Consider the following 24997-nt stretch of genomic DNA (forward strand, 5'->3'; position numbering starts at 1 on the left):
CTCTCAGTGCTAAGGGCTCATTTGCACATTTGCTCCAAAAATTGCGCATTATTAGTCTCTAATGTTCTGATAAGTTGTACCACTTCAGAATAATTTTTTCTTTCGGAATGTCTGTCAAACACTCATATAGTTCACACTACCACAATTAACTCCTATGACCTCAGCATACTTGCTTTGTGAGAAGAAAAAAAAAAAAAAAAAAGCAAAGCCAAACTCAGTTCCAACATATCCACATCCAACCTACAGGATCACCTTTGATAGGATGAGATGATTGTGGTTTGAACACTCTGCCCAAGTTTTTCTCCAAATTTGTCACTCTGATCTCTGTTCTTTGAATATCCTATTCTCCTTTATTATTTTTGCAGATCTCCCAACCAGTCTGACTGGAGCAAGCTGGACATTTTCTTTACCTTGTAGGCTAAAGTGGAATGAAGATTTTAATAACATCTGTGACTTTTGCTTTCAGTGCAGCAGAAAATGAGCAAACAGTGCTGCAGCTATTCAGACACTTTATCTCCATAAAAAACAGAGAAGTCACTAGTTCAAAATTACATTCAGGTCCCATAGCCACAGCTGACTCCTAGGAAGCAGGGGATCCATTTAGATTATGTTCTTGCCTGTTTATCTGAAGCATTGCTATTGCCACACACAAGGTCAGAGGCAGTGCTGCCAGGGGGTGAGGGAAGCAATGGTCTTGCCCTGCCAGCTTCAGGCTCCCACCTGCACGAATGTGCTATCCAAGTTCCTGACTGAAGAGGTTTCAATAGCAGGAATTTAGGGTTCCCTCTTCCCCTCCATATATTGGCCATGGTGTTTGCATTTTCCTATAGGGGATGCTGAGACTGTCTGAGGATGGGTAAGGCATTGGTGAAGAGCACAGCCTGTTTTATCTGCCCCGCAATGGAGTTCCTTCCTCTTCTCAGCCCACTCCAATCAGCCTCCTCTGCCAACCAAGTGTGATTCAAAAGGAGTCCTAACAACTGTACTCTTTGCAGCCTAACTCCAAGCACAAGGGAGGATATATGAGTCTTAAGAAAGGGGATAAGATGCTTTTAAATTATTAATATGAAAGCACAAAGGTTGCTCAGAAAGTAATGCCTTCTTACAATTTCTACAGAAACTACAACAAAGACCACAATAACACTATTGGATAATTAACAAACATATATTATAGATATACATATGCATATATATATATACACACACTAAATTCTCAACTATAAAACACTATTTTACAACACAGCCACCACCATGAGCTATGCATTTTCACCATCCATGAACATAAGCCTGCATGCCACACCCAACAAAATCTGCACCAGTGGAGGTGGCCATCTATCACTACTGCTGCTACTGAAATGCACCACCCACCACCTCACTGTACTCATCTCCACTGTTTTGTCCGCAAAAATGTTCAGCAAACATCAGAGAATGTAAGTGGGTGCCATTTATTCCACATGGAGGAATCAAATGACAAACGTTTGCTCCATGTGCACTTCCCTGTCAGACACCATTTTGTCAGACTGCCCCATTGCAACCACCTGTCAAAAGGCAACAGCATGTAACGGGGTGCTGGTTGGAAGGTTCAGCCTCTACTGCCATACCAACAGCCTCCGACATCATGGGCCAACATCATAAAATCAATGTATTACTTTCAGAGCAGCCATTGTATTTTCAATTATGCATACAATCTCTACTCCTAGAAATCACTCTGGTCAAGGTAAGGCTTATGAAAACTACTTCAAGAGCATCAAGAACAATGGCTCTACAGTATTTCTTCTTCAGGACAAGAGATGCCATTTATGAAGCTATTTTAAAAAAATCTTTTTATTCATGTAAAACAGAGATTATCTGGTCAATATTTAATTACAATAGTCTCCTTTTTCTCCTCCCTCCTTACTGCTATCACAGTGCATTGCCACTCTAGGCAATCTCTTTCCTCCTAGCTCCTTTAAAGTTGGCACTTACTTAATCTTCTTGGGATATGCTTCCTTTGCAACTAAAGTCAGAGGCAAAATTTCATGAAAATGGAGACTGAATGCCTTTCTAGACAACTGCACAGCTCCTTTCTGGATTAGACTTCATGAAATATCACATTTGAGTCACTCATCTGATAAACCCCCACATTTATTTTTTATTATCTACCTGTAACACAGTATAGTCAGGAAAAAATACTGTCATATAATTATTCTGGCAAATGCTTTTTCTTTAGCTGTCACAGCTATGATATGAGAGGAAAAAAAAAAACAACAAAAAAACTTGCAAAAGGAAATCAAATACGGTAACTAGGCAGAATCAACACATGCTTTATTTCCATTGCATATAAAAATTTCATATGAAGGTATTGATGTACAGTACTATCCCATAGGCTGTAAGAGAGGCTAAGAAACCAGTGAAAGAATTGTCATGTGCAATGTTCACACGAGTTGCCACTCTCAAGACATCCCCAAATTAATAACAAAAAGTTGTTCAGGATTTTTGTTGTTATAGTGTCCCTTTTATATTGTTTAAAACAAAACCAATCCATTTCCTTTGGGCCAGGGCTGCTAAAATCTACAGTTTGTGTCGAAAAGGAGGCTCTGTTTTCCCTTGAAAAAGAATCTCTCCTTTTAACGAAAGGTCGCATGCTACAGGGGCTGGGCATCACTGGAATGAGGAGAGGTATTTACCTTGCTCTGGCAAATTCACTGCTATCAGTCCTACGAAGTTTGGAGCAACGTGATACTCAAACAGCAAAAGATGCTCAGAGTCCAACCTGCAAACCTAATACTAGTGTTATTAAAAGATCTAGAGGTCTACCATTCTCCTATAGATCTAGTGCATTATGCTATACACACCTGTACAGAGCCTTACATACATCTATACAAAATAAAAGCTTTGGCTGCTTATAACACTAATATTAGTGTTGGAAAGCATTTCCAAGACTGAAGTTGTCTTTTGTCCTACTTTATTGATTCTGCTTATATAGTGGTAATTTGTGCTACTAAATAAAGAGTATTAGATGACTGATTAAAAAAAAAAAAAAAAAAAAAAAGTGTATGAGCTATCCCCATTTAGTTCCATTTGTTTCACTTGCAAATATGCATTAGAATCAAATGCTTATTAGAGATGCTTTCCAAAGCTCGTTCAGCACAATTCAGTACTGAAATACAGCATCAATGTTTTTTTAGTAGCAAGTAATGGCTGCAATAATCCCTGATGATAGCCTGTAAAAAGATAATCAGAGAGGCAATACAATTATATTGCCAGAAGTCTGGAAAAGCTTCAACTTCCAGCACGTTCATGAATGAAAGCTCTCTGTAGTATCATGCAAAATAGCTTGCACAAGTAGCCACATCAGCTAGCAACTAAAAATATGGTATATATGCCCAGCCCTATCCCCAAAGCTACCTTACTTTCAAATGCAGCAAAACAGAAGAAAATATTGTTTGAAGTTAAGGCACAGCCCTGGGACCAAAGACCTGCAGCTTCTTTTTTTTTCTTTTCTTTTTAATTTTATTGATATATCTTTTATGTATTTTATACTTTTCTTGAATCTTCCATAAACAAGCTCTAAGGTGACACAGAATATATTACAGGAGAAAAAATGTACAAGGAATATGTATACACAATAATCATTCTCTCACCAAGAGTTTCCAAATATAGCAACACCACCCAGACAAGGATGATGTTATAATAAGAACTGATAATTTACAATTAACATTACAGTATGTACATTACAATAAATACACGTTGTAAACAGAGACAAACAAGACTGTATTACAGGTAAGGTCATTTGGTGAGAAAAATGCATGGCACAAAAAAAAAATAAATAATGCATTTAAAAACTGTCAAAGCTTTCTGTAAAATCTGCTTCATTCAAGTTTTTCAAACTTCTGAATGCTGTTTGTTCTATCTATATGCTTTCATCATACTTTTTAACAATGACACAAAACAATTATAAATTCAAACACAGCATTATTGAGTACAGTAACTTGCAAGCTAAAGCGTACTGTTATAAGCAAAGTGAATTTTCTTTCCCTCCCCCCCAGCCCCACAGTCAATACCCAACTCATTGCATTTTCTTATGGCAAAAATATTTAGAACACATAAAGCCACTTGTAAATTGTATTCTTTTAAAGCAGTGCGCAATGCTAAAACACACTTTGGCAAAAGAGAAAATAAAAATAAAAATTGTACAGTGCGTAATATCCCCATCTCTAAGAAATGATATTTTCTGTTACGTGATTGTCCATATGTATGGGTTTATATCTCACAATACGGTGTCGTTCTCTTCATTTACTTTCAATTTGTGCAGATTCAAAACCTTTTCAGGTTTCTATTGGTTATTTTGGAATTTATATTGCTTTTCCATTGTTAAAGTTCCAGGCACTCTTGGGGATTGACAGGACTTTTAGGTGGGTCAGGTTCAGGAAGAAATGATGAAGAACAAAAAAGTCAAAACCTGAAAAAACATGAGTTCTCTTCATTCTCTTTCCTCCTTCAGCATCATCTGTGCTAAAGCCCTGTGAGGGCTAAAGGTAGAGAAAACTTTGACCTGGATAAAGGAGAATGCAAAATACATTTAAAAGCTGAACTATTAGCCAATACTTTTTAAACAAGTTCTTATTCTAGGTCCTAGACACTTACTTAAAAAAACAGAAACAATAACAAAAAAACAAAACAACAACAAAAAAACCCACCTGTGTTTATATCTTGCAAATTTCCTACAAAATGAATCCAAATGGGTAATAATCATTGTTAATATTTCCTTTTGCTGAGAAACCACCCTGACACTGTGGGAGTCTGCTCCTTCTCTAGGCAACTCTTTCCCTAGTTGAAACTACAACTTCAATGAAGTGCAATACAGTGCAGATGAAATTATTTTGTTTCACGTGACCAAACAGGACAGGAACATGACAAATATGAGCTTCTAACTCCACTGAGCTCTCCAAATAACAAAAAATTTCAGTACCAATCAGACTTGAGAGTAGGGTTCCCTCAGCACAAGCTCTATACAGAATGAAAAGATCTGAGATTATAGTAATGTAAACTACCTCTTTTCTCATAATGCATTGCTCATTTACTTAGAAGTATTAACACAAAAGAGGGATCTGGCTCTTCTGGCAATAAAAACATGAAAACAATAGTGCTAACCATGATTTCTCTGTTGTATGTATGTCACAGATCAGCAAATGGTTTGACTAGACAGCTAACAAAAAAAAAAAAAAAAAAAAAAAAAAGAGACAAAATTGGAATGATTACAATAATGCTTCCTTTGCCAATATAAATATTCCTAACACTGTATTAGCCTGTGCAGACTTAGCAGTCCAAAGATCCCAAGCAAAACAATATCTGAAAACCACTGTTTTGGAGAGACAGAAGAGCAGTCTTCATATCAAAAACACAATTCATTATCCTTCTTACTGGCTCTGCTCCTCCAAATCTTAATCTTAATGATCCAGCTGGTATCTTACTACACTTTTGGTAGTAAGACAGAATTGACAGGATCAGGCCACTATGAGAACAACAGCAAAACTTCCTCTTATATGTTTAGGAACATTATAATGAAAACAATGACAACAAAATGCCATCATACTGAGCTTTAGGTAGTATAAAGGATATTCATGGAATTCATCAATATATAAAATAATAAACTTTTTCAGCTTAATGTTATCATGAAATTGTAAGGTGCAAAATAATAAGAAAACAAAAACAAAAACAACAACAACAACAACAACAAAAAACCCTAGGAGTATTATCCAGTGTAGCACAGATTTGTACTGAAAACTTGCAAGTTACTCTTTGGAAAAAAAAAAAATAAAAATGTGATGAAATCTGAAAGTGGTTTTTTTTAAATATAATACCTCAGTACATTTAATAATAAAAGTAAGCTCTACAAAAGATCACTTTTACATATTATACAAAATGCAGAGTTTAGTGCAACCCACCGTGTCACACTTTTTTCAGTCACTTATCAGGAAGACTTGAAATTAGAAAATTATGTAATTTCCACAGCTCATCTTCCTATTGGTAACAGATTCTTCTTATAGAGATTCATGTTGTGTCCCATCATTTATGTGCATTTGTTTTCCAGCAGGAACCTGTTTATTTTGTCTGTTTCCTCTGATGATGAACATTATCCAACGCTTAGCTTTTGAAGTAAAATAAAATAAAAAAAACTACCAAAGCATGCCAGCATTCAGTTGGCAGGTGGTACTCCTGTGAAAACATCTGCTTCATTTAATCAAATCTGTGAAATGGAGAGCTTATGACGACGTAGTTTATCGATGTTCTCTCCCCTGATTTCTGATGCAATGGAGGTGAAGATTCTGGTTGCAATATTCCTGAGTGCCAAACTGAGTCACCAAGGTCAGTTTTGATCAACAAACATCCTGGCTGATGACAGTGAGTTGTGATCATGGTGACAGCATATGACATACACTTTGGAAACAATTACCTAATTAAAAAGAAAAAAGAGAAAGAGAAAAAAGAAAAAAAAGGAAAAAAAGAAAAAAAAGAAAAAAAAAAAGGAGAGAGAGAAAGAGGAAGAAAAAGGGAAAGGGCATGAGAGAGACTGGCTATGTCCTCATTGTTACGTGTCAGGAGAATGGTCTACTACACAAGGTTCTGTCTGATTCTCCTCCTCCTCTACTTCTTCCCCTACTTGCTCATCAAGAGGAATTTCAGTAGATTCTGAATCCTGTGTGCAAAGTGTCTTCGAGTCACTGCAGCTGGTGTCTTCTTCTACTTGACTTCCACTGTCCTTTTCAGTGTCTGACTCACCATCTTCCTCCAGTGTTAGTTCAAACTGGAATTTTTCAGTCTGCCCCTGTCTACCCTCTTCCTGGTCATCAGGTGCAGGAGAGGGACTCTGAGGGATTGTGCTCTGGTACCATTCTCGATTGTCCTCCAGTGTATCCAAGATATCCTGGGCATCCGGGTGAACGAGATCTGCCCATGTCTCCCACAGAGGATGAACAATATAGTCAATAAAGCCCACCTGTTTCAAGTAATACAAAATCAGGATGAGATCTTATTCAGAAGGAAAAAAAAACACCTCTAAGTCACAGTCATTTAGTCTATTTACTGCTTTGTATATTTATACAGTCAAAAATAAACAGAGCATAATGTCTGAGAAAGAAAACTCTACTAAGAGACAATAGACACACTGCTCTTAAGGTGTCTGAAAGTAACCCACACTGTTCTATGCAGACAGCAGGGTCTTTTAGCATTTCAGATGCCTCATTTAGAATACTGGATATGGAATTGGAAAGGATTTGTTTTCACAGTAATTGTTCTTTGCCAACGATTCCACTGCATCTAGTAAGCCAAACAGCTGTTTTATATTTAATTCTGCTTTTGGAAGAAACCCTAAATGAGCAGCTATAAAATATTCTTTACTGAAGCCAGGGCTTCACTGCAGATCATGACAGCGATGGAATTCCTTCAGCAAGCACAATGCTATGCACTGTTATCACAGTAAGAACCTCATCTCCCCTCATTTGCTACGCAGGAGCTGGATTAATTAACTGGGGGGGGGGGGGGGGGAGGGGGGGGAGGGGAAGAAAGAAATACTGTATTCAGAAACATATAAAAATATAAATGTCTCTGGATATTCTTCTCCCAGGAAAAGAAAACCAGATCAAATACCTGTGATTTTTCTACAGACGCATTGTGCTTATCACACATGGGACTTATCTCCATTCCTCTCTCTCTTTCCCGATCTCCTTGGCGGAAGAATTCCTCCATTATCCTGTCTGTCCATTGGCGGTAGAGATGGAGCGGCTTGGTTGGATTGCTGAGATCTGCACAGTGCACCATATTCTGAAGAACCTAAAATAGATTGAACACCTGCTGTGTTATTACACTAAAGAAAAACAGTTCCTTTTCCATTTACACATTTGGTGGCTGTGAAGTAGAATCATGAAAATACATGTAGTGCAAGATTTATTCTGAGCAGCAAAACTTAGTATTTGGGTGTTTTTCACACTTGCAGTAATAGCTATGAATTACCTCACTTCTGCTGCTTCTGCCTATGTAAGAAAGAGAAAATATTCCAGAGAAAGACCAATGAGATGCTGATTATTTGAATGGTAGAGCAAAACCAAAACCAGTCCAAAAGTACTTTTCCACCTTATCACTCTCCCAGAGAATCGCTCAGTATGTAATGAAATATGTCATATATAAGAAACATGTAAGTCAAAAGATGGAAAAGAATGAGTCATAAAATATGTGAAAATGGACAGCTGATCTAACCCATGCTGGGGGTTTGGTAGGCAAAAATTGTTAATTAACAGAAGTTAATACAAATGACTATTTGAAAACGAGTTTTCTTACCTGAATCCTATCTGAATAGTTATCAAGAAGTAGGACTCCAGAACTTGTCACTTTTTTGGTTTCAACCATAGTTTTTAAATCAGCCAAAAGATTCATATGTTTAGACATGTCTGTAGCAAGGACCTTGAAAGAAACAATGAGAAAGACATGGTAAATGAGTACTAGGTAAATTATTCTACTGACTTCAAAGAAAAACCTTTGGATGCAGCAAAAAACTATTATCAGGGAAAAAAGGAACTTCTGCATCTGAATCTGAATATACTACAGATGTCTGAGTCCCTTGTGCCGTTAGTGTCCAAATGTTTTTATTTTGATTGTTTTAAGAATGACAAAGTAATTGGAAAATGATTTGATGAGCCTAAGTTCATCACCATCAATTCAGTAGAAAATTCCTAACTGTGATGGTGAAACAGCAGACTTAGACATCAACAAGTAAACATCAGGACTGTATACCTTCTAAAAAGGTAGAGTCAGTAATTCAGATTGAAAAGAACTCACTACTTACATTTGGACAATAGAGAATAAAACTTCAGATTTATAATTTTTTTTTCATTGATTAGGGATCTAACAACATGTAATTTATTATAAAATGACACTGTGCTTTATCATTTATTTCACCGGCCCTAAGAAAAGGGACTATAAAGTAGAACTCACAATGTCAATGACCATTTTCCTCAATGATTGCCTCTGTTTTTTGGTCAAATTCTGGAAAATGTCACAATTTTCTTCCTGTAGCAGCTTGAAGCCCACAGCTAAGTGATGATTCTCCAGTACTGATGAGTCATTGTACATCAAGGCAAGTTCAGAATCTGCAATAACAGTCACAGAGCAGAATGTAACTAAAATCTTTATTTCCACTAAATCCCATATGATTTTTTCAAACTCATTACATTCCCAACAAGATTTACAGATGAGCTTTCAGTAACAGACTTCCTATAGTTCCCATGGGATCAAAACTTACAGAATAAACTGAAAATCTTAACAAATCAAGGAAAGGTATGCTGGAAAAAAGCAGGCTTTGCAGTGTAGTGTGCTGGAATACTGAGCTACATACATACAGTTATGCATACATACAGTCTGAAAAGACAGCTTTGACAAATAAAGGCAGTTAAGAAAATTTTCTACACAGATTTAGATTTCATGCAGGGACACCTCACAGCCAGCTTACATTTGTTTTAAGACACAGCTTGAAAATTAATCTATCATCAAAAAGACATGCTCTTTACACAGTTGCATTTGTGAAGCACTGACACTAATTTCTATTTATTACAGTTGTTCTATCTGGAATCTAACCATATGCAAGACTCTTCTAAACCTTTCCCTCTTTGTCTTCCTTTATTGCAGCTTTGTTTCAGAATTCCTCCATCTCAGTGGGGTGTCTATAAAAGCCCTGCTCTTCAGATTTCATTAGTCTCATTATGTATTCTCCTGCTGTCTTCATCGCTTGTCCTGAACCTATTGATCTTGTAAATTGGGAAAATCTTCCTCTACCTTTTATTATCTTGATGGTAGCAAAATGTAATAGCAAAAGGAAAAAGAAAGCAAATTTGTCAAATTATATCTCTTTCACAGAATATTTATAGAGCTCGCCTACTTGTCATTTTTCTTACAAAGAAGACAGGTAGCAGTTTATTTTCCTTTCAAATAGCATCCTGAAAAGCTGCTCCATCTGCAAAGCATTCAACATTGCTGAAGTACTTCAGAAGGGCTGGAATTACAGACTGAGCTAAAACGCGTTTAACTGTGTGATGGAGTTGGAAATGGAAGAAAGTTCCTCTTGGTAAACTCTGTAGCACACTATAAGCTTCAAAACTATCAGCTTGAAAGGATAAGCTTAAAATGATCAAATAGCTATTTACCCTGACACTAATGCAACCCATATTTTTTTATAATTTTAAAGTATTTCTGAGGGATCATATTTTTGGACAACTTTCTAAAAATACTTTACATTTTGAAAAAGGGAAATAATACTTAGAAATATAACATATAAATAATTATAAAGAATAACATGAAATATGGAAGTAAGTACAGACTTCAGATAACTGAAGATATTATGCTTTGAATGTATTTGTACAATTCTTAGTGAAATGCTAATTCTTTGTAATTTTACTGGAAAACTTAAAACTAAGTGGAAGAAAATAATCTTCTGGAGGTTTAGAAAATCTCGCATTTAAGAATTTTTGTATGTGTATAATCCATATTGCCACTGATTCTCAAGCTCTCATTGAAAACGTTAATAAATACCTAAAGAAACATAAATTAGATGGTCTTTGTCTGTTTCTGTTCCTATGGTTTCTTCTTCATACATGTAACAACTCAAGTGACAAAAATCCCTTTGTTTCTTTAGAGCATGGCAACAGTAGTTCAAGCTGGTGCCACTACTTGATTTGCATAAAAGCCTTCTCTATCAAAAGCTGAAACGAGAGGAACAGGACATTTCTTCTAAGTTGCTAAATCAAAAGTGCTGCTAATTCAGCTGAATTTCAACCATCTGCCTAAAGGAGTGTTTTACATAGCAATTCTGGTCCCTCCATCTAACCATTCTTGCTGTTAATACAGACAACTCAGTGTTGTCCACATACCACCTCAGAGCCACCGACACATCCTGATACTCAATTTACATTAAAAAAAAAAAACAAACAAAAAAACAAAACAAAAAAACCCCAAAACAAAAACAAAAACCAAACTTTCGTTACATATGCCACTTTTTAAGAATTTGAACATCACACAGTTTAATGCACAGTGCTTGGTTTACTACATTTCTGCTCCACACTGCTGAACTGTACTTGTTACCCACACAGAGACCTCCTCTACCTTGTAGATTAGTCACCAAATTGAATTTCACTACAGGGTAGCCCTCGGGCCATTCAGGCAAATAAAATTAGATGCAGGCTAGACTGGAGGTCTTATATGAATGTACAGCAGCAATGAGTCAGAACAGGATCTCCCTTCTTCAAACTATACTGTTGATATGGGGTCATACTATTTTAGTACCCGAAGAACAGATTCACCCATGTGCCTAAATGACAGTGCCTATGAATGTGCAAACCCCATGGGTCAAATAGGCAACCCTACATATGTTTTCATTTATGCAGATTTTTCTTCTTATGTTCTTGGATTTTTAGTATTATTTCAAATTTTGTACTTCCAGGTCAGCAAAAGGAGAAGACAAAGAATGTCAAAAGAAATAATATTCTAAGATGGAACTTGCACTGACCTACAGCGTGGTACCTACACTGTAATCAAAGCAAATTACGCTGTGGTGAGAAGCCATTCAGTAAATGTGCCGCTGCTGTACTCAATGAGACTCACAGTGTTTTGCGAGCAGAAGATAAAAAAGAGGAAGTAGTTCACGCAGTGCTGCACAGAACAGCCATGAAGAATGCAGAACAAGTACAATTTGTTTCAAATTTGGAGATGGCATTAGGGTGTCATTTCATTATTTTATTTTCCTTGATACATGGAGCACAATCTAGACATGTATAAAAGAGATTTGCTACACTTTGCAAGGGTAGGCTGAGAAAATTCAGTCCGAGAGTCATCGCTATGCCAAGATGAGAAAATAAGTACTGCAGCTGGGAGAGGCAGAGATGGGCTTGCTGATCTGATTTTTAAAAAGTAATTTTCTACATTTGTTTAAAAACGTATGGCTAGCCTTGGTCATAATGTATGATTCCAACATTAAACTATTAACCACTCTTTTATATGCATACATTATATATATATATATATATATATATATATATACACATACATACATACACACACCTATTTAATAAGAAAAGGTGCAGATACAAACAAACAAAGAATTAACTGTGTATTTTTCAGGTGCTAAGTGCAGATTTTGCAGCAAATCCTTGAGAAAACCACTGAACATGAAACTTACTTGTGTTGATAAGAAATTGGTTTGAAACCCCAGGATGATCTACATCATGTATTGCACTGGCAAAAATTGCTGCAAGAATCTCCAAATCAGTGAACACTGCCTAGAAAACCAGGAAACAGAAATGACAGTTACTAATAGATGAAAAAAAAAAAAAAAAAAAAAAGAAAAAGAAAAAGAAAAAGAAAAAGAAAAAGAAAAAGAAAAAGAAAAAGAAAAAGAAAAAGAAAAAGAAAAAGAAAAAGAAAGACTCAGCTTTGAATCTAGATCTGTGTGAACAAGCAAAACACATCTGAAATGCATCAGGAATCTATATATATATTACAAAGTAGAAATTCACTTTAAAAATTCCAGCCTGCATTACACATAGTTCTGCATTTGAAGAAACAACATCTCCTCATATCATGGTGATAAAAAGATATATCTTACTTCATATTTACTGATTCTTATTCCTTATAAGATTATTTGGAAGGTAGGAAGTGAGAACTGCAAGGGACCCATTATGTCACTGAGACCAGTCTCCTGCTGTCACAAACTTTCTGGTTATATAATGGTTTTCATAACTGATCAACAACATTGAAATACATAGGTCAGCAATGGCATTTTACTTCCCAAATCTTGTGAGAGCAAGGCCATCAAAAATAGCTGATTGGTAACAACGATTAAAAAAAAAAAAAGACTTAAGAAATCACCTTACAATCAGTTCAGCTGTTTGGTAAAGTCAGAGAAATTTTTCTCATTAAGAGGAAAGTAAAGCAGAAGCATTCCGTAATGTGAAAGACTGGTTGTAATGAAAAGGAGTCAAAATGCAGCCCATCCTTGAAAATGAGGACAAGCCCTTCTTTCACCTGATTGCTTTGCCTGCCTTATTCCAGCACTTCACTGGGATATGTCTGTGCTTGATGTAACAAATGCTGCACCCCCAGCACTTCTTTTATGAAAAAAAATTAGATGATCCAGAGAAAATTTAGCATATGCTCCACTCTGCTTGAGAAATAAACACAGAAATAGCCTTCCAGAACCAGTACAAACATGCACAAACTAAAAACAAAAACCAAATGGCTCTGAGTAAAACCTACTTTACCCTCATCTTTTCTAAGGAATTTCACTGTAGTTAGTGGGAGTCCTAAAAATGAAATAATAATGGAAGAGGAGGCAGTTAATAATGAGACAGTAGGATAAGTTCTGAAGATTGTGACAGCACAAATCTGCAAGTATTAGAACATGATTTTAAGAAAAATGTGATATTTTCTGTACAGTATTTGTAGATAAATAAACCTCAATCCTCAGAAAGTATTTTTAAAAGAGTGCAATCCATGAAAAAAAAAGTCAAGATTTCTTTTGGAAACACATTGCAGAAACTAAAATCTTTTTTCACTTAGTTGCGAAGAGTCTCAGTATGACCATTCCTCTCATATCTGTCAGTTTTCTCCTGAAGCATAATTTACCTCTAATGCTGGGGTTGACAGCAGAACATGGGTTGACTGAACAACATCTGCAGCATGTATGTTATTGTGATATGCTACATCTGCATGGTAGTGGTCTTCTAAGGTCATCAAGTAAGTTATTAAAGTATCCACTGGAATTTTAAATGTTTTTAACAGATCTCGTTCCTAGAAAGGGAAAAGAGAACTAATTCAGATTACGAGCACCAGTGAAATTTCTGAGATAAGCACAAGACAGCAAGGCTGGTCCTACTTGCCTGAAAAACAGTGTGCATGATGACTGTCAAAGGTCTGTTTCCGGAGAGCTCTGCTACTCTGAAAACCTGAAGGCCCCATTTGTTCACATCTTCTAGTTCCTAGAACAGAATCGAGCAACAGGCAATGCTGAAATCTTAACATCTTAACACTGGATTCCAGCATTTTTCAGTTGAAACAGTCACAAACAGCAGACTTGTGAAAATGCAGAGCTAGCTGTCCAGTAGAGCCACTGCAAATATCATATGCTGAACTCTACAAGAGGCAAAGTTATTGCTAGTGACCTTGAAATATTTGTATTTGCAGCCACCACCTTTCCTGATCTTAACCTGCTAGGCAGGAAGAATTGCTACTTATAAGTGGAATGCTACAGAAGGAGAAATGGTACAGTATCTTGAAAAAAACTGACAATCTTTCCATCTCACTGCCCAGAAGTTTTAAGGAGGAGATGAATTGCTGCCATCTCCCCACATTTCAGCAACAGACTGATGGTTCATATGAAGTGGGAGATTCCTGGGAACATACAGAAAGGCGTATTTCCAAAAGCAAACATATTAAGTTGAATGAATAATCACTTTAGACTAGTTTTACACTATTGCCAAATAGCTACTGATGCAAAATCACAGGAAGTGTCTCTAGAAATAGATGTGAATGCAATGATAGAGAAAATGACAGGACCTGCAATGATAGCTCTAATGCTACGTACAGTTGTGCATTTTTGTAAAACTTACGGCTGCTACACATTTGCATCCCTATGCCTGTATACAAGTTCACTCCTCACTCTGCCTGTATACACGTTCACTCTTCACTCCTCGGGTATTGTTTAGCAATATGCAGCATTATTACTGCATCCACAACGGCTAATTTACATCCCACCTCCAGGCAGCTAACATTCCTCCTGAAATCCTGTTCATGTGGAAACCAACCCTTAAGGCCTGATTCTGATTTCACTTGTTACTTTTCCACTTCACTGGATTTATATTTAAGTGACATCAGCCTTTATTGCTACAGCTTGAAAGTACGGTTACAAGCAGAGGATGGAATAAGTTCTCTATTTTTATTTCAGTGGTTTAAATTCAAATCTCTAAATAGAGAATTTTTCTCTAAATAAAAATATTTATTCTCTACCTTGGCAAGAACATCTTCTTGGTCTGTTTTAACTCCAAACCTGGGAATACTGGAATTGGTTAAACTGGAGCTGTGCATCAGTTTTTTGACTCCGCTGATCTGAGACATTGGTCTCTTCTTTTTCTCTTTCTCTTTCTGTGTTGGAGAAGGGATTTCAACTTCATGTTGTTTATCTTCAAAAGAATAAACAAACAAACAAATATTTTGAAATTAATATTCTTAACCACTTTACTGTTGAGTTTCATGTTATAGATATTATAATTCTTAACAGAACTTATACTTGCCACTGAAGATTTTGCAACAGATACTTCACACTAAGAGCAGTAGAAACAAGAAACAAGATAAAGATAGATCTGACTATCAGTAAAGCAGAACTCTGCATAACAAACTGCATTATTATTTCTGAACTGGTTTCAAATATGACATTTGATGGTCTTATTTCCACTTCCCCAGCACCCCTAGCACTACGGATAGGGTTAGTTGTTTAATTTGAAATGGTTTATTACAGGTGAGCTGTATATTTGACTATATTTTCATTTGCCAAGAAAATTTAAGATTCCTTCTTTTCTGTGGGGGGGGGGGGGGAGCTGGGGTGGGGGGAGGTGGGGGGAAACAAACCATATTTTATAATTTTTCTAAAACATCTCAAGACTCTAAAGACCTGACACTTGTGCGATGGCTCTGTTTGCGCTAATACCTTGTTCAATACAGAAAGACTTCTGCTGGTAGAGCCATATCAACAAATGTTTTGCATGGGAAAGCAGCTCATGTCAGCAGCACAGCTCTTTTCCATTACAATTTATAGCACCTATAAATACAGTAATACTGACAAAAGGGCAATTCTGCTAGAGAATAACTAACATTTCTTACTCAGTTTTTGCTTTCACAGCAGTATCAGTGGCATAATTTCATATCATGTGTGTGTGCCAGCAGAACATGTGTGCCAGCAGAACTTTCTTCTACTCTTTCAAGGATTAATGGCAGAGCAAAGTAGGCCATTGCCAGATGATCACTGCAGAAACGCTATGGGGATGTGGAGCACTGCAGACATTGTGGTCCCGGATAAAACCTGTATTAGGGCAACAGAGGGCCCTTCTGCCAAAACTGTTACAATTTTGCACAAACTCTTGTTCATTTTATTCATGCTGTGTTTCAATGTGGTGCTTCAATATTTCCTCTAAGTCATCTTTTGTCTGATAAAATGTATTTTCACCCCTAAGAACTACCTTACAGAAAAACCAGGAATATCAAAGACATATACCTAACATGAAACTCCAGAAAGAAAACTCTGATTTACAAACAACTTCAAAGAAACAAAAATAACAAATAAAAAGTCAGGGCTGTTAAAAATTACATGTCTGTTTTATTCTTCTTGCAATGGTCTTCTACAATAAAGGCACTGAAACCAGATGAGAGTAGCTGATCCATTCTTAATTTTAGCAAGTTACTGTGTTTGCTACTTCTTCTTCTCTTTTTTTTCCACCTTTTTATTTCTTTTTTTAACTACCCTTTACCAGCCTTCATTTACTGGACTCCTCATATTCCAAGCAAATCAGAGCAAAAGGAGAGACTGCAGAAATGTCGCCAAGTTTTAGCCTGTGGCACCAAGTTCCCTGGTTGCCCCCACCACACTTGGCTCTCCGCACGTGGATAATCAGGAAAAATGGAGGAGGATAGGCACTGGAGCTCTTGACTGGTGCAAACTGACAACAGATAAGGAACAGCGACTCGTGTTCATGCTTTGATGTTTATGGTTTTGGTCATATCCACAAAGCTTAGACCCATCAAAGGGAGATTCATAAGCTGAGCTGTCAGAATAATTCAAGTGAAAGGAAGGGTCTGTCTGAACAACTTTAAATTTGCTAAGGAAATCCAGAGGATTGCCTGTGTTTTTGCTAACAGTGAGATAAATTATATCAAGCCCATCTGAATATCCATAAAAGTCAACTTGCCATTTTGACCCTGGTTATATTATACTCATTGACAGTTTCTCATATACATTCTCTTTACAGGAAAACACATTAGTTACATTAAAAGATACAAAGCTTGGATATTATCAGTCTCAAGATAGGAGCTTTAATTCTTCAAAAAAGAATGTATTTGTTATCATTAAAATAATTTTGTACATGTCATATAGTTCTATTTGCAGTCCACCCATTCTGAAGATCAGTGAAAACCTGTTTCCTCATTACACCTTCCCAAACTGCCAGTGTGAGTCTGTAGATGTTCAAGAGTTAAGTCATTGTATTAATAGGTAACTTAATATACTATCTGAATTATATATGGAGATAATGCTTTCCCTCTTTTCATTGTTGCTCAGAATCTATGCATTTAGGCTGTTCATTTTGAGAATACTAGATTTAATCATCTTATTTAAGCATAAGATTTAGTGGAGTTATTTTCTCCATTGTATCCTTCTTGCATCTACATTTTTAAGTATGTTTTTTCATTTATATGCAGCTGCAAAACAATACCCACGGCTCAGTAATTTGAAAGTGATGGCCTCTCCAGCACTCTTCCTGCTCCAGATTGAGGTATCCTGTCAGGCTGACAAATACATTTCCTTATCCTGTCAAAATGAGCCTTAAGTTTTCAAGTAAAGACATGCAGATACTGGAAACTCAGTCTTTTCAGTTAGCCTAAGTAGGTCATCTTCCCAGGCAACAATACACTGTCATTTTCAGGACTCCTGAGGCCGTGCAACAGCGATTCACTACAATACAGGCTCATCACTTTCTTCATGTAAGAAATCCTGCTGTGCTGCATGAAGTACAGTGCTCAGGCATGCTATTACAATCATGGATAAACTGAACCAGCACATTAAGCGATCCATTCAGATTATGGTAACAAGCAGCATCAAGTGGACTTGAACAAAAAACCCAATTCTTTTGACAAAAAAAAAAAAAACCCACAAAAAAAAAAACAAAAAAAAAAACCCACAAAAACCCCACAAAAAACTCTCCCAATTATGGCAGAAATAAAACAAAATTTCATGAGTTATCAGCACTTCTTAAAGCATTTGTTATCCTAATTCAGATATATCTAGCTGTGTCTCCCCTTAATGAACCAGTTTGAACAGATATATTTACTTCATTTCTTGTTTGAAATCAGCTGGCACCAAGTCTTATTCATTTTCACTATTTTTATCAAGATATACACACTGCCTTCTCCACAACTATAGAGGAGAAACCACGGCCTCTGTACTACTACATGGGGCTTTTTCAATGTTCACATCCCACAGAGTAAGCTCTTTAGCTGCACAAACTCTCCTGGCAGCTGTCTGCTCAGATGCTGACTTAGTCATATTCATCAGCTTTCTCACGTGTAGGCAGGGAATACCAAAGTATCAGAACTGTGAGATTTAATGAGGTTACTTGTGATTGTCTGCTTTCTGCACACTAAAACTGCTTGGCTCTAACTTCCCTTCTGGCCATAAGGGAAACAGAATGGAAGAACTATTTTTAATATGTTACATACTTAACTCATCATATATTCATTGTTTAATTTGGTAGCAATCACTGTAACATTACATGACAATATGTACATGAATATTTATCTGTCACTACACACACAGGGAAACCACACACACAAAATAAATGAGCTGTGACAGAATGGATCCACCATACCCTGTTCAAATATTGGCCAATGAAATGCTGATTGTACACTTTCTGAAGACAGAAAGCAATAAGGAAAGCTACTCAATTTTAAAAGCCTAAAAAACAAAACACAACAAAAAATGCAAAAGCTCCCACCATTGTCTTACCTAAAAATGTGTTTGATATATATTCTGAGACCTGGTTGCCTGATCTGCTCATTTCAGACAGGTGAGTTAGCTCCCGGTTGAGCATTCTTTTAAACTGGAAAGGAATAACAACAACAAAAAAGTCCAAGTTAGTGATCAGGACACATTTCAGACAGGATGAGAAAATGCAGTCTACTTGTAATAGGGCAAAGGACAAACAGTCAGAACACACGTTGAATTACAGTTAACAGTGAGAGGAAAAATGACATATAATACTGTTCTTGGTTGGACAGCATAATTATTTACCCCCAGAAATAAATGAACAGTGATTCAATTATTTAGGCACAGGGTCTTACTCCCAAGTGGAAGCAATAAGGCATATGCATAAAAGTACAAACACTGCTTTTTCAGGTTTTTCCATTTTAAACTTGAAGATAAATTCAAACATGCTTATATAAGACCCTTATCTATATGGGTATCTTATCTTACCAGTTAATTAACCTAATGCACATTTTTGGTGATACATTTAACAACCATTCAAACTGCTTGCCTCATAATTGACCTACACAATACATTTGACGGCACTCCTTAAATATATCAAACTTACTGAGTTCCTACACACCAGTACAAACAGAACAAAGTTTATCTTATTAAAATTATTCTAGTCAGCTCAATGACTTGCACTGTTTGATGTCTCAGAAAATTGTCAGTGCTCATATGATACAGAAAACAACCATCTGTGAAAACTTGTTTTCCCTGTGAGACAGCAAATCCCACAGGTAATCTATTTTATGCAAGAAGATATTAGCATTCCTAGAAACTTATAGCTAGTTGCAGCATTATAACTGAATCTTTCTTGATTCCTTCATGAATACAGGATTAAAAGACATCCTCGCAGAATCCCAGAAAGACTGTTGGCAGGGACCCCTCGGGTCCATCTGGCTGCTGAAGCAGGATCAGGGTGCCCCAGCCCACGTCCAGGCAGTTTCTGATGAAGACTCCACAACCTCTGTACAACCTGTGCCAGAGCTCCGACACCTGCCTTGATATTACCAATAAATAGAACTCAGCAATACCCATAATCTAGTAAAAAAATTCCTTTCAATATAAATCATCATCTGTCATAATGGAGCTTAGTCTACCATTTTGCCATCTTCTCTTTTTTGTTATTAGTTTCCTGTCTTTTCTTAACAAAGCCAAGCAATTTATGCTATTTTCAGACTCATCTTCCACTTTGTTCACCCAGTCATGATTATTTATTACAATAAGCAATCTCTATCCTTAGTATACAACCCTGTAGAAATTCTTTTTATGTAGAAAATTGGTAAATTCTTCTTCTATATATTAAGTAAAGCACTAGACTAAACATTACCCATTTCCTTTCCATTTCATCCCACTGGAATCAAAGTCCTTGCTTCAAAGGGGCTTTGCACAGTGAAAGATGTTATTTTCTTCACAATGTCTTTGGAAGTCACCAATTACTGTATTGCTCACAGTGCACCGTACCAAAATTACCTCTAATGTAACACTCTAACCATTAGCCACTGCGTTTTCCTGCCACCTTGACACACCATCAGCCCAGGAATTTCCTCCCACGAAGACTCCTACAACAAAGGCTACTTCTGTCACATACCAAAGGGGCAATTTTTATCTTAGACATACCTGTGAGCCAGAAAGTACTCAACAGATTTATGAAAAGCTGAACCATACTGCAAATGTTTTGTAACGCATTCTGCACAAAACGAGCACTGTCCTCTACAGTGACATTTCGTGCTTGTGACCAATGTTATAAATATTTTAAAATGAGTCAATCATTGCCAAAAAATAACTCAACAGTGCTAGAAGTCCTGAAAATACATTTAAAAGCCCTTCTTTAAACTGTTAACATGCATTTATGACAGTTTCTTTCACACACCCCAGGTGAGAAATTATTTACAATGACAATCTCAGAGACTTACTTGTCTCCAGACTACACTCAGAACCTGAAACTTTACATGAAATGTAATGGGTAGGAATAATGAAATTTTAGTGCTGCTAATATCTAAGGATCCCTCTCCACAGGTCTGTGTCTGTCCAACTCTTTCCTGATAAACCCCCATAGGTAATGCCCAACTTTAATGTTCCATTTTTGATGATTGGACTGGATGATCTGATGGCTGGACTGGATGATCTTCTAGGTCTTTTCCAACCTTGATAATTCTGTGACTCTGTGATTTTTGCAGCTGCAGAGCAACACAACTGGATTGCCTGCTGCACTTTAAAAAAAGATCATCTAGCCACTGCTCTTAAGTATAGCTTGGAACTCATGTATTAAAAAAATTCCCATGTTTGAAAGAACTTAATCTTTGTTCTCTGTTCTGCACTATTCTTCTTCCACAGCTACCTCATATATATATATAAAATATAAATTATATATATATATATAAAAGGTGATACATTTTTTTTTTCCCTCTGATTTGTAGATTTAACTGGGGGCAGGGAGGGAGAAAGATATCTTTCTTACTAACACTGGCGGGTAGTTCCACTTACAGAAATTGGATGTAGCACCTGGTGATACTACTAACAGCATTGCCCTTTCTCAAGCAATGCTCACGCTCAGCGCTAAACTCTCTGAATAATGACTGGCAGCTAGTAGTTTTCCAGTATGTTCAGAGTAATAAACACTGGAAGTCCTTTTTGCCCTCAGATAGAACTTAATGTTTGGTCTATTTCTGCATTACACAGAATAACATTGTATAAACCCAGAAGTTAGTGTATCCTGTGTCTTTTTGTTTTCCAGTGCTGAAACTAATTTTGGCTTTTGAGCATTCAGATTTATTTTGAAATAAAATATTTATTGCATGGTTGCCCACAGTGACAGAATATGAGTCTGGATGCGGCACGGTAGTCTCATCTGATTCTGCATTTCTGTCTGATGCAGAGGCTTGACTTCCCTCCTCCAATCACTCCACCAGTCACTCTTATATAAGCCTATGTAAAGTCCTAAACTGTTGCTTGTACAAAGAGCATCAGCTTTCCACACATTTGTGCATCCCTGCACTATTATATGAGAATAGAACTCTGCCTAATTCTCACATGGCTCCTGCAAGATCACACTGCAGATCAGAGGAGTTTATTTTATCTGTGAGTCAACAAATCTTCAATCATCCAGGAAACATCTCTTGTAAGTGCCTGGAACTTGGCTAGACTGCCTATACTCTCATCATTTGTCATCTCAGAAGTAACATTTAGCATTTTTTTCAAAACAAGTCAAACCAAACATGAAGAAATTCTTGTTATTAATAGTAAATGTAAAAGACATTTTAACCAAGAATTTTTTAAAATTGAATAGCTCATATTCCTAGTTGAAGAGAATCAGTCACAGTGGATCCAACCTGCTGTTACAAATTTACATTTACACCATGTAGCTTAATCATTGTCAGCTCAGTGTAGGCAGAAAGTAGAGGGTTTTGTTATGCATATACTGCATTCTTCTTCAGAAAGGTTCTCTCATTTTACATGCTAGGCACTGTAAGATTAGAAAAACGACATTTCTGTACCCCTCTGGAATACCACTGCCCTTAACTATCACCTAGGAAATTCCCTCTGGAAATGAACGGGCTATGAAATGCCCATTAAGTCAATTATGCTGTTCTTCACTGCTGAATATTGATATCACAACAGCAGAGTTTAGTAAAAAAAATAAAATAAAATAAAATAAAATAAAATAAAATAAAATAAAATAAAATAAAATAAAATAAAATAAAATAAAATAAAATAAAATAAAATAAAATAAATCTGAAAATACTGAGAAAGAGAGTTGTAATACATAAGAATAAATATGTTGATAAGAATAAGTTCCTACATAGCAGTCATCTTAAAAGAACACAATACAGACTGAGGAATGAGCTGGGTAGTTAAGGTTCGTCTGGGATCATGCTCTGGGTGTACATGTCTCTGTATAAATATAATACGGCCAACTGAAGGTATAAAATATGACACTGTGGAGGAAAAGATATGATTTTTGACAATGTCAGAAAAGGTATGTAAAAAAATTTGGATAGTAATTGTATATCTAAGTGGTGACCAGACTGATGTAATTCTGGGAAGACAGCATCTGTAAGCCAGAGGAAACTTCACGTTCAACTCCAAAGACACAGAGGAGATCTACCTACAAAATCAGTTCAAGGCTATGAAGAAGTTTAGTCTGCACACTTAAAATAAATGTGGGGTTTACTGAGTACATCTTTTATATAATGTCCTTGTATCAGTAACAGAAAGCTTCAGTAAATGAGTAGTCTGCAGTTAACTTGTGTAGGGAGAAGAAGCATGTAGAGCTGCTTTAGGTGTACATACCCTATGAGGACCTCTCTCACTCAGGCTACCTGCTCCTAAAAACACCTGCTTTTTAAAAAGGTATTCGTAACTCAAAATAAAACAAACTGGACTATTTATACATACTACATATATTAACTATATACACTAAACTATTATACATAAGTGAATTTATGCCAGCTTTATAGATTCGTCAGGTTTCTATTTTTAATGTTTATTGAAGCAAAACTACCTTTGATTTTTAACGAGACTCTTAGGAAGTAAACAGCATTCTCAATAAATAAGGATTTTGGTTGAAAGTCTATTTGTTTAATTACAGTCATCAAGGTTACAAACAGGTTGCTTTTTTTATAAGCTACAGTCAGGTATCTGTCTCTAAGCCTGGCACTGTGATAGTGTGCTCACTGTTTCAAGCAAAGATACTCAGAAAAAGCCAGTCTCTTCCACCCATCTGGCCATCATTCTCTCCAATATAATTTAAAAGAATACAATAAAAAGTATAGCTTGAAGCACAGACAAATATATATATATATATATATATATATATGGTAAGGAATGCAAATGTATGTCATGACCTAACGCACCTCAGTTTTCCTTGTCATTTCAAAAATATCCTAAATTATTGAATTTTCATTGCCAGTAAGTTTAGACCTTCCTCTACATCTTCACATTTCTCCTAAGGTTTGCATGCTGTGAACTTAAGAAGCACTATGCTATCATTGTATTCAAGTACTACTTAGCTCCTTTATTGAATTCATTATCTATACACAGTATAGGACACTGTACAACAGAGGACATATTTTCCCATGTGTAATCAGCTGCAGCTATCATTCTGTCTGCTCAACTTTAGTTAAAGATAACTGTAACCACTTTAAAGACTAAATAACAGTGATTATTTATTTTTTTACTATACATATATATATTTTAAGTTAGGTGATTTTATTTTTGTTATTGAACAAGAAGGAACACCACAGTAGCTGATTGGAAATCCAGAAAATACTTCCAAGTAAATTACAAAAAATACTTTTCAATTAGCTGAATGAAAAATAATTGCTTTTTTTTTAAAAAAAAAATAAATGAGAAAGGAATCCTCCACCCAGTTAGCGCATAATAGAATCCAATGTCTACACAGATGACTGAACAAAATCCTTCAGAATACACCGTAACAATTCTGCAATAGCAGAGAATGGGCACAATGACCTGATCGGACACAATGACCTAATGAGGGTTTTACACTTCTACTTTTAAAACAAATCCATTATAAGAGCAGGTATTAATACAAAAAGCACAAGAGATTCAATCAGTATGATGCTGGTAATATTTAGTGATTAAATTAAATACGTACACTACTTAATTCAGTAAAAATGAGATTTTTCTTTAAACGAGATTATCTAGAAAAATTACTACACCGTCAGTCAAAGGATGATGTTTCATTAACCATATAGAAATATCACTGCTTGTTTTTAAGCACAAATAAAGAAGCAGAGATAAAACAATGCCCAAGCCTAGCTTTGTATTAAGTGAATTTCATTGACTGGCACACTGATTTAATTCTTTGGTGCAGAACTCTCCCATAAAAGAGATAAAAGCTGATTTAACTCTATTTTTTAGCACAACAGCAGCTTCAAGCTAGTTCAAAGCTGCTCTACATAATAATGTAGATCAATATTAGAAGAACACAATTTTCAGTCTCCCCATGTTTTAATCAATAAACTGTCACACACGCATGGGCTCACTGAAAATGCTGCTGGAACATACTGTTGATAATTTCACATTTCTTCAGCTGTTAAAATCAGTATGAGTCATGCATTCATCCATTATCTTCAGACTCCTTAATCACACTGTATTCTATTGTATACTGCCTCAGTTTTGAGTGTTTGAGGTTTTTTGTTTTTGTTTTTTAATCCTTTAACA

General features: G+C 36.2%; 1 protein-coding gene across 7 annotated transcripts in view; it reads right to left on the minus strand.

Moving 5' to 3' along the window:
- Positions 1-3468: 3468 nt before the first annotated feature.
- The window catches only part of PDE4D (phosphodiesterase 4D), a 550822-nt gene continuing 529293 nt past the window's right edge, over positions 3469-24997 (minus strand). For all 7 annotated transcript variants that reach the window (XM_015848747.3, XM_032441436.2, XM_085530713.1 and 4 more), the window contains 10 exons: positions 18791-18884; positions 15028-15200; positions 13902-14000; positions 13648-13812; positions 12203-12302; positions 8971-9125; positions 8317-8439; positions 7630-7812; positions 5928-6979; positions 3469-4534 (listed from right to left, as the gene is read on the minus strand). In XM_015848747.3, the coding sequence (XP_015704233.1) occupies positions 6572-6979; positions 7630-7812; positions 8317-8439; positions 8971-9125; positions 12203-12302; positions 13648-13812; positions 13902-14000; positions 15028-15200; positions 18791-18884 (1500 nt within the window). In that variant the 3' untranslated portion in view covers positions 3469-4534; positions 5928-6571. The remainder of the gene's footprint in view (positions 4535-5927; positions 6980-7629; positions 7813-8316; positions 8440-8970; positions 9126-12202; positions 12303-13647; positions 13813-13901; positions 14001-15027; positions 15201-18790; positions 18885-24997) is intronic.

This window comes from Coturnix japonica, chromosome Z, assembly GCF_054131305.1.
Source record: "Coturnix japonica strain WE chromosome Z, WE-NBRP24, whole genome shotgun sequence".
NCBI classification, from domain to species: Eukaryota; Metazoa; Chordata; class Aves; order Galliformes; family Phasianidae; genus Coturnix; species Coturnix japonica.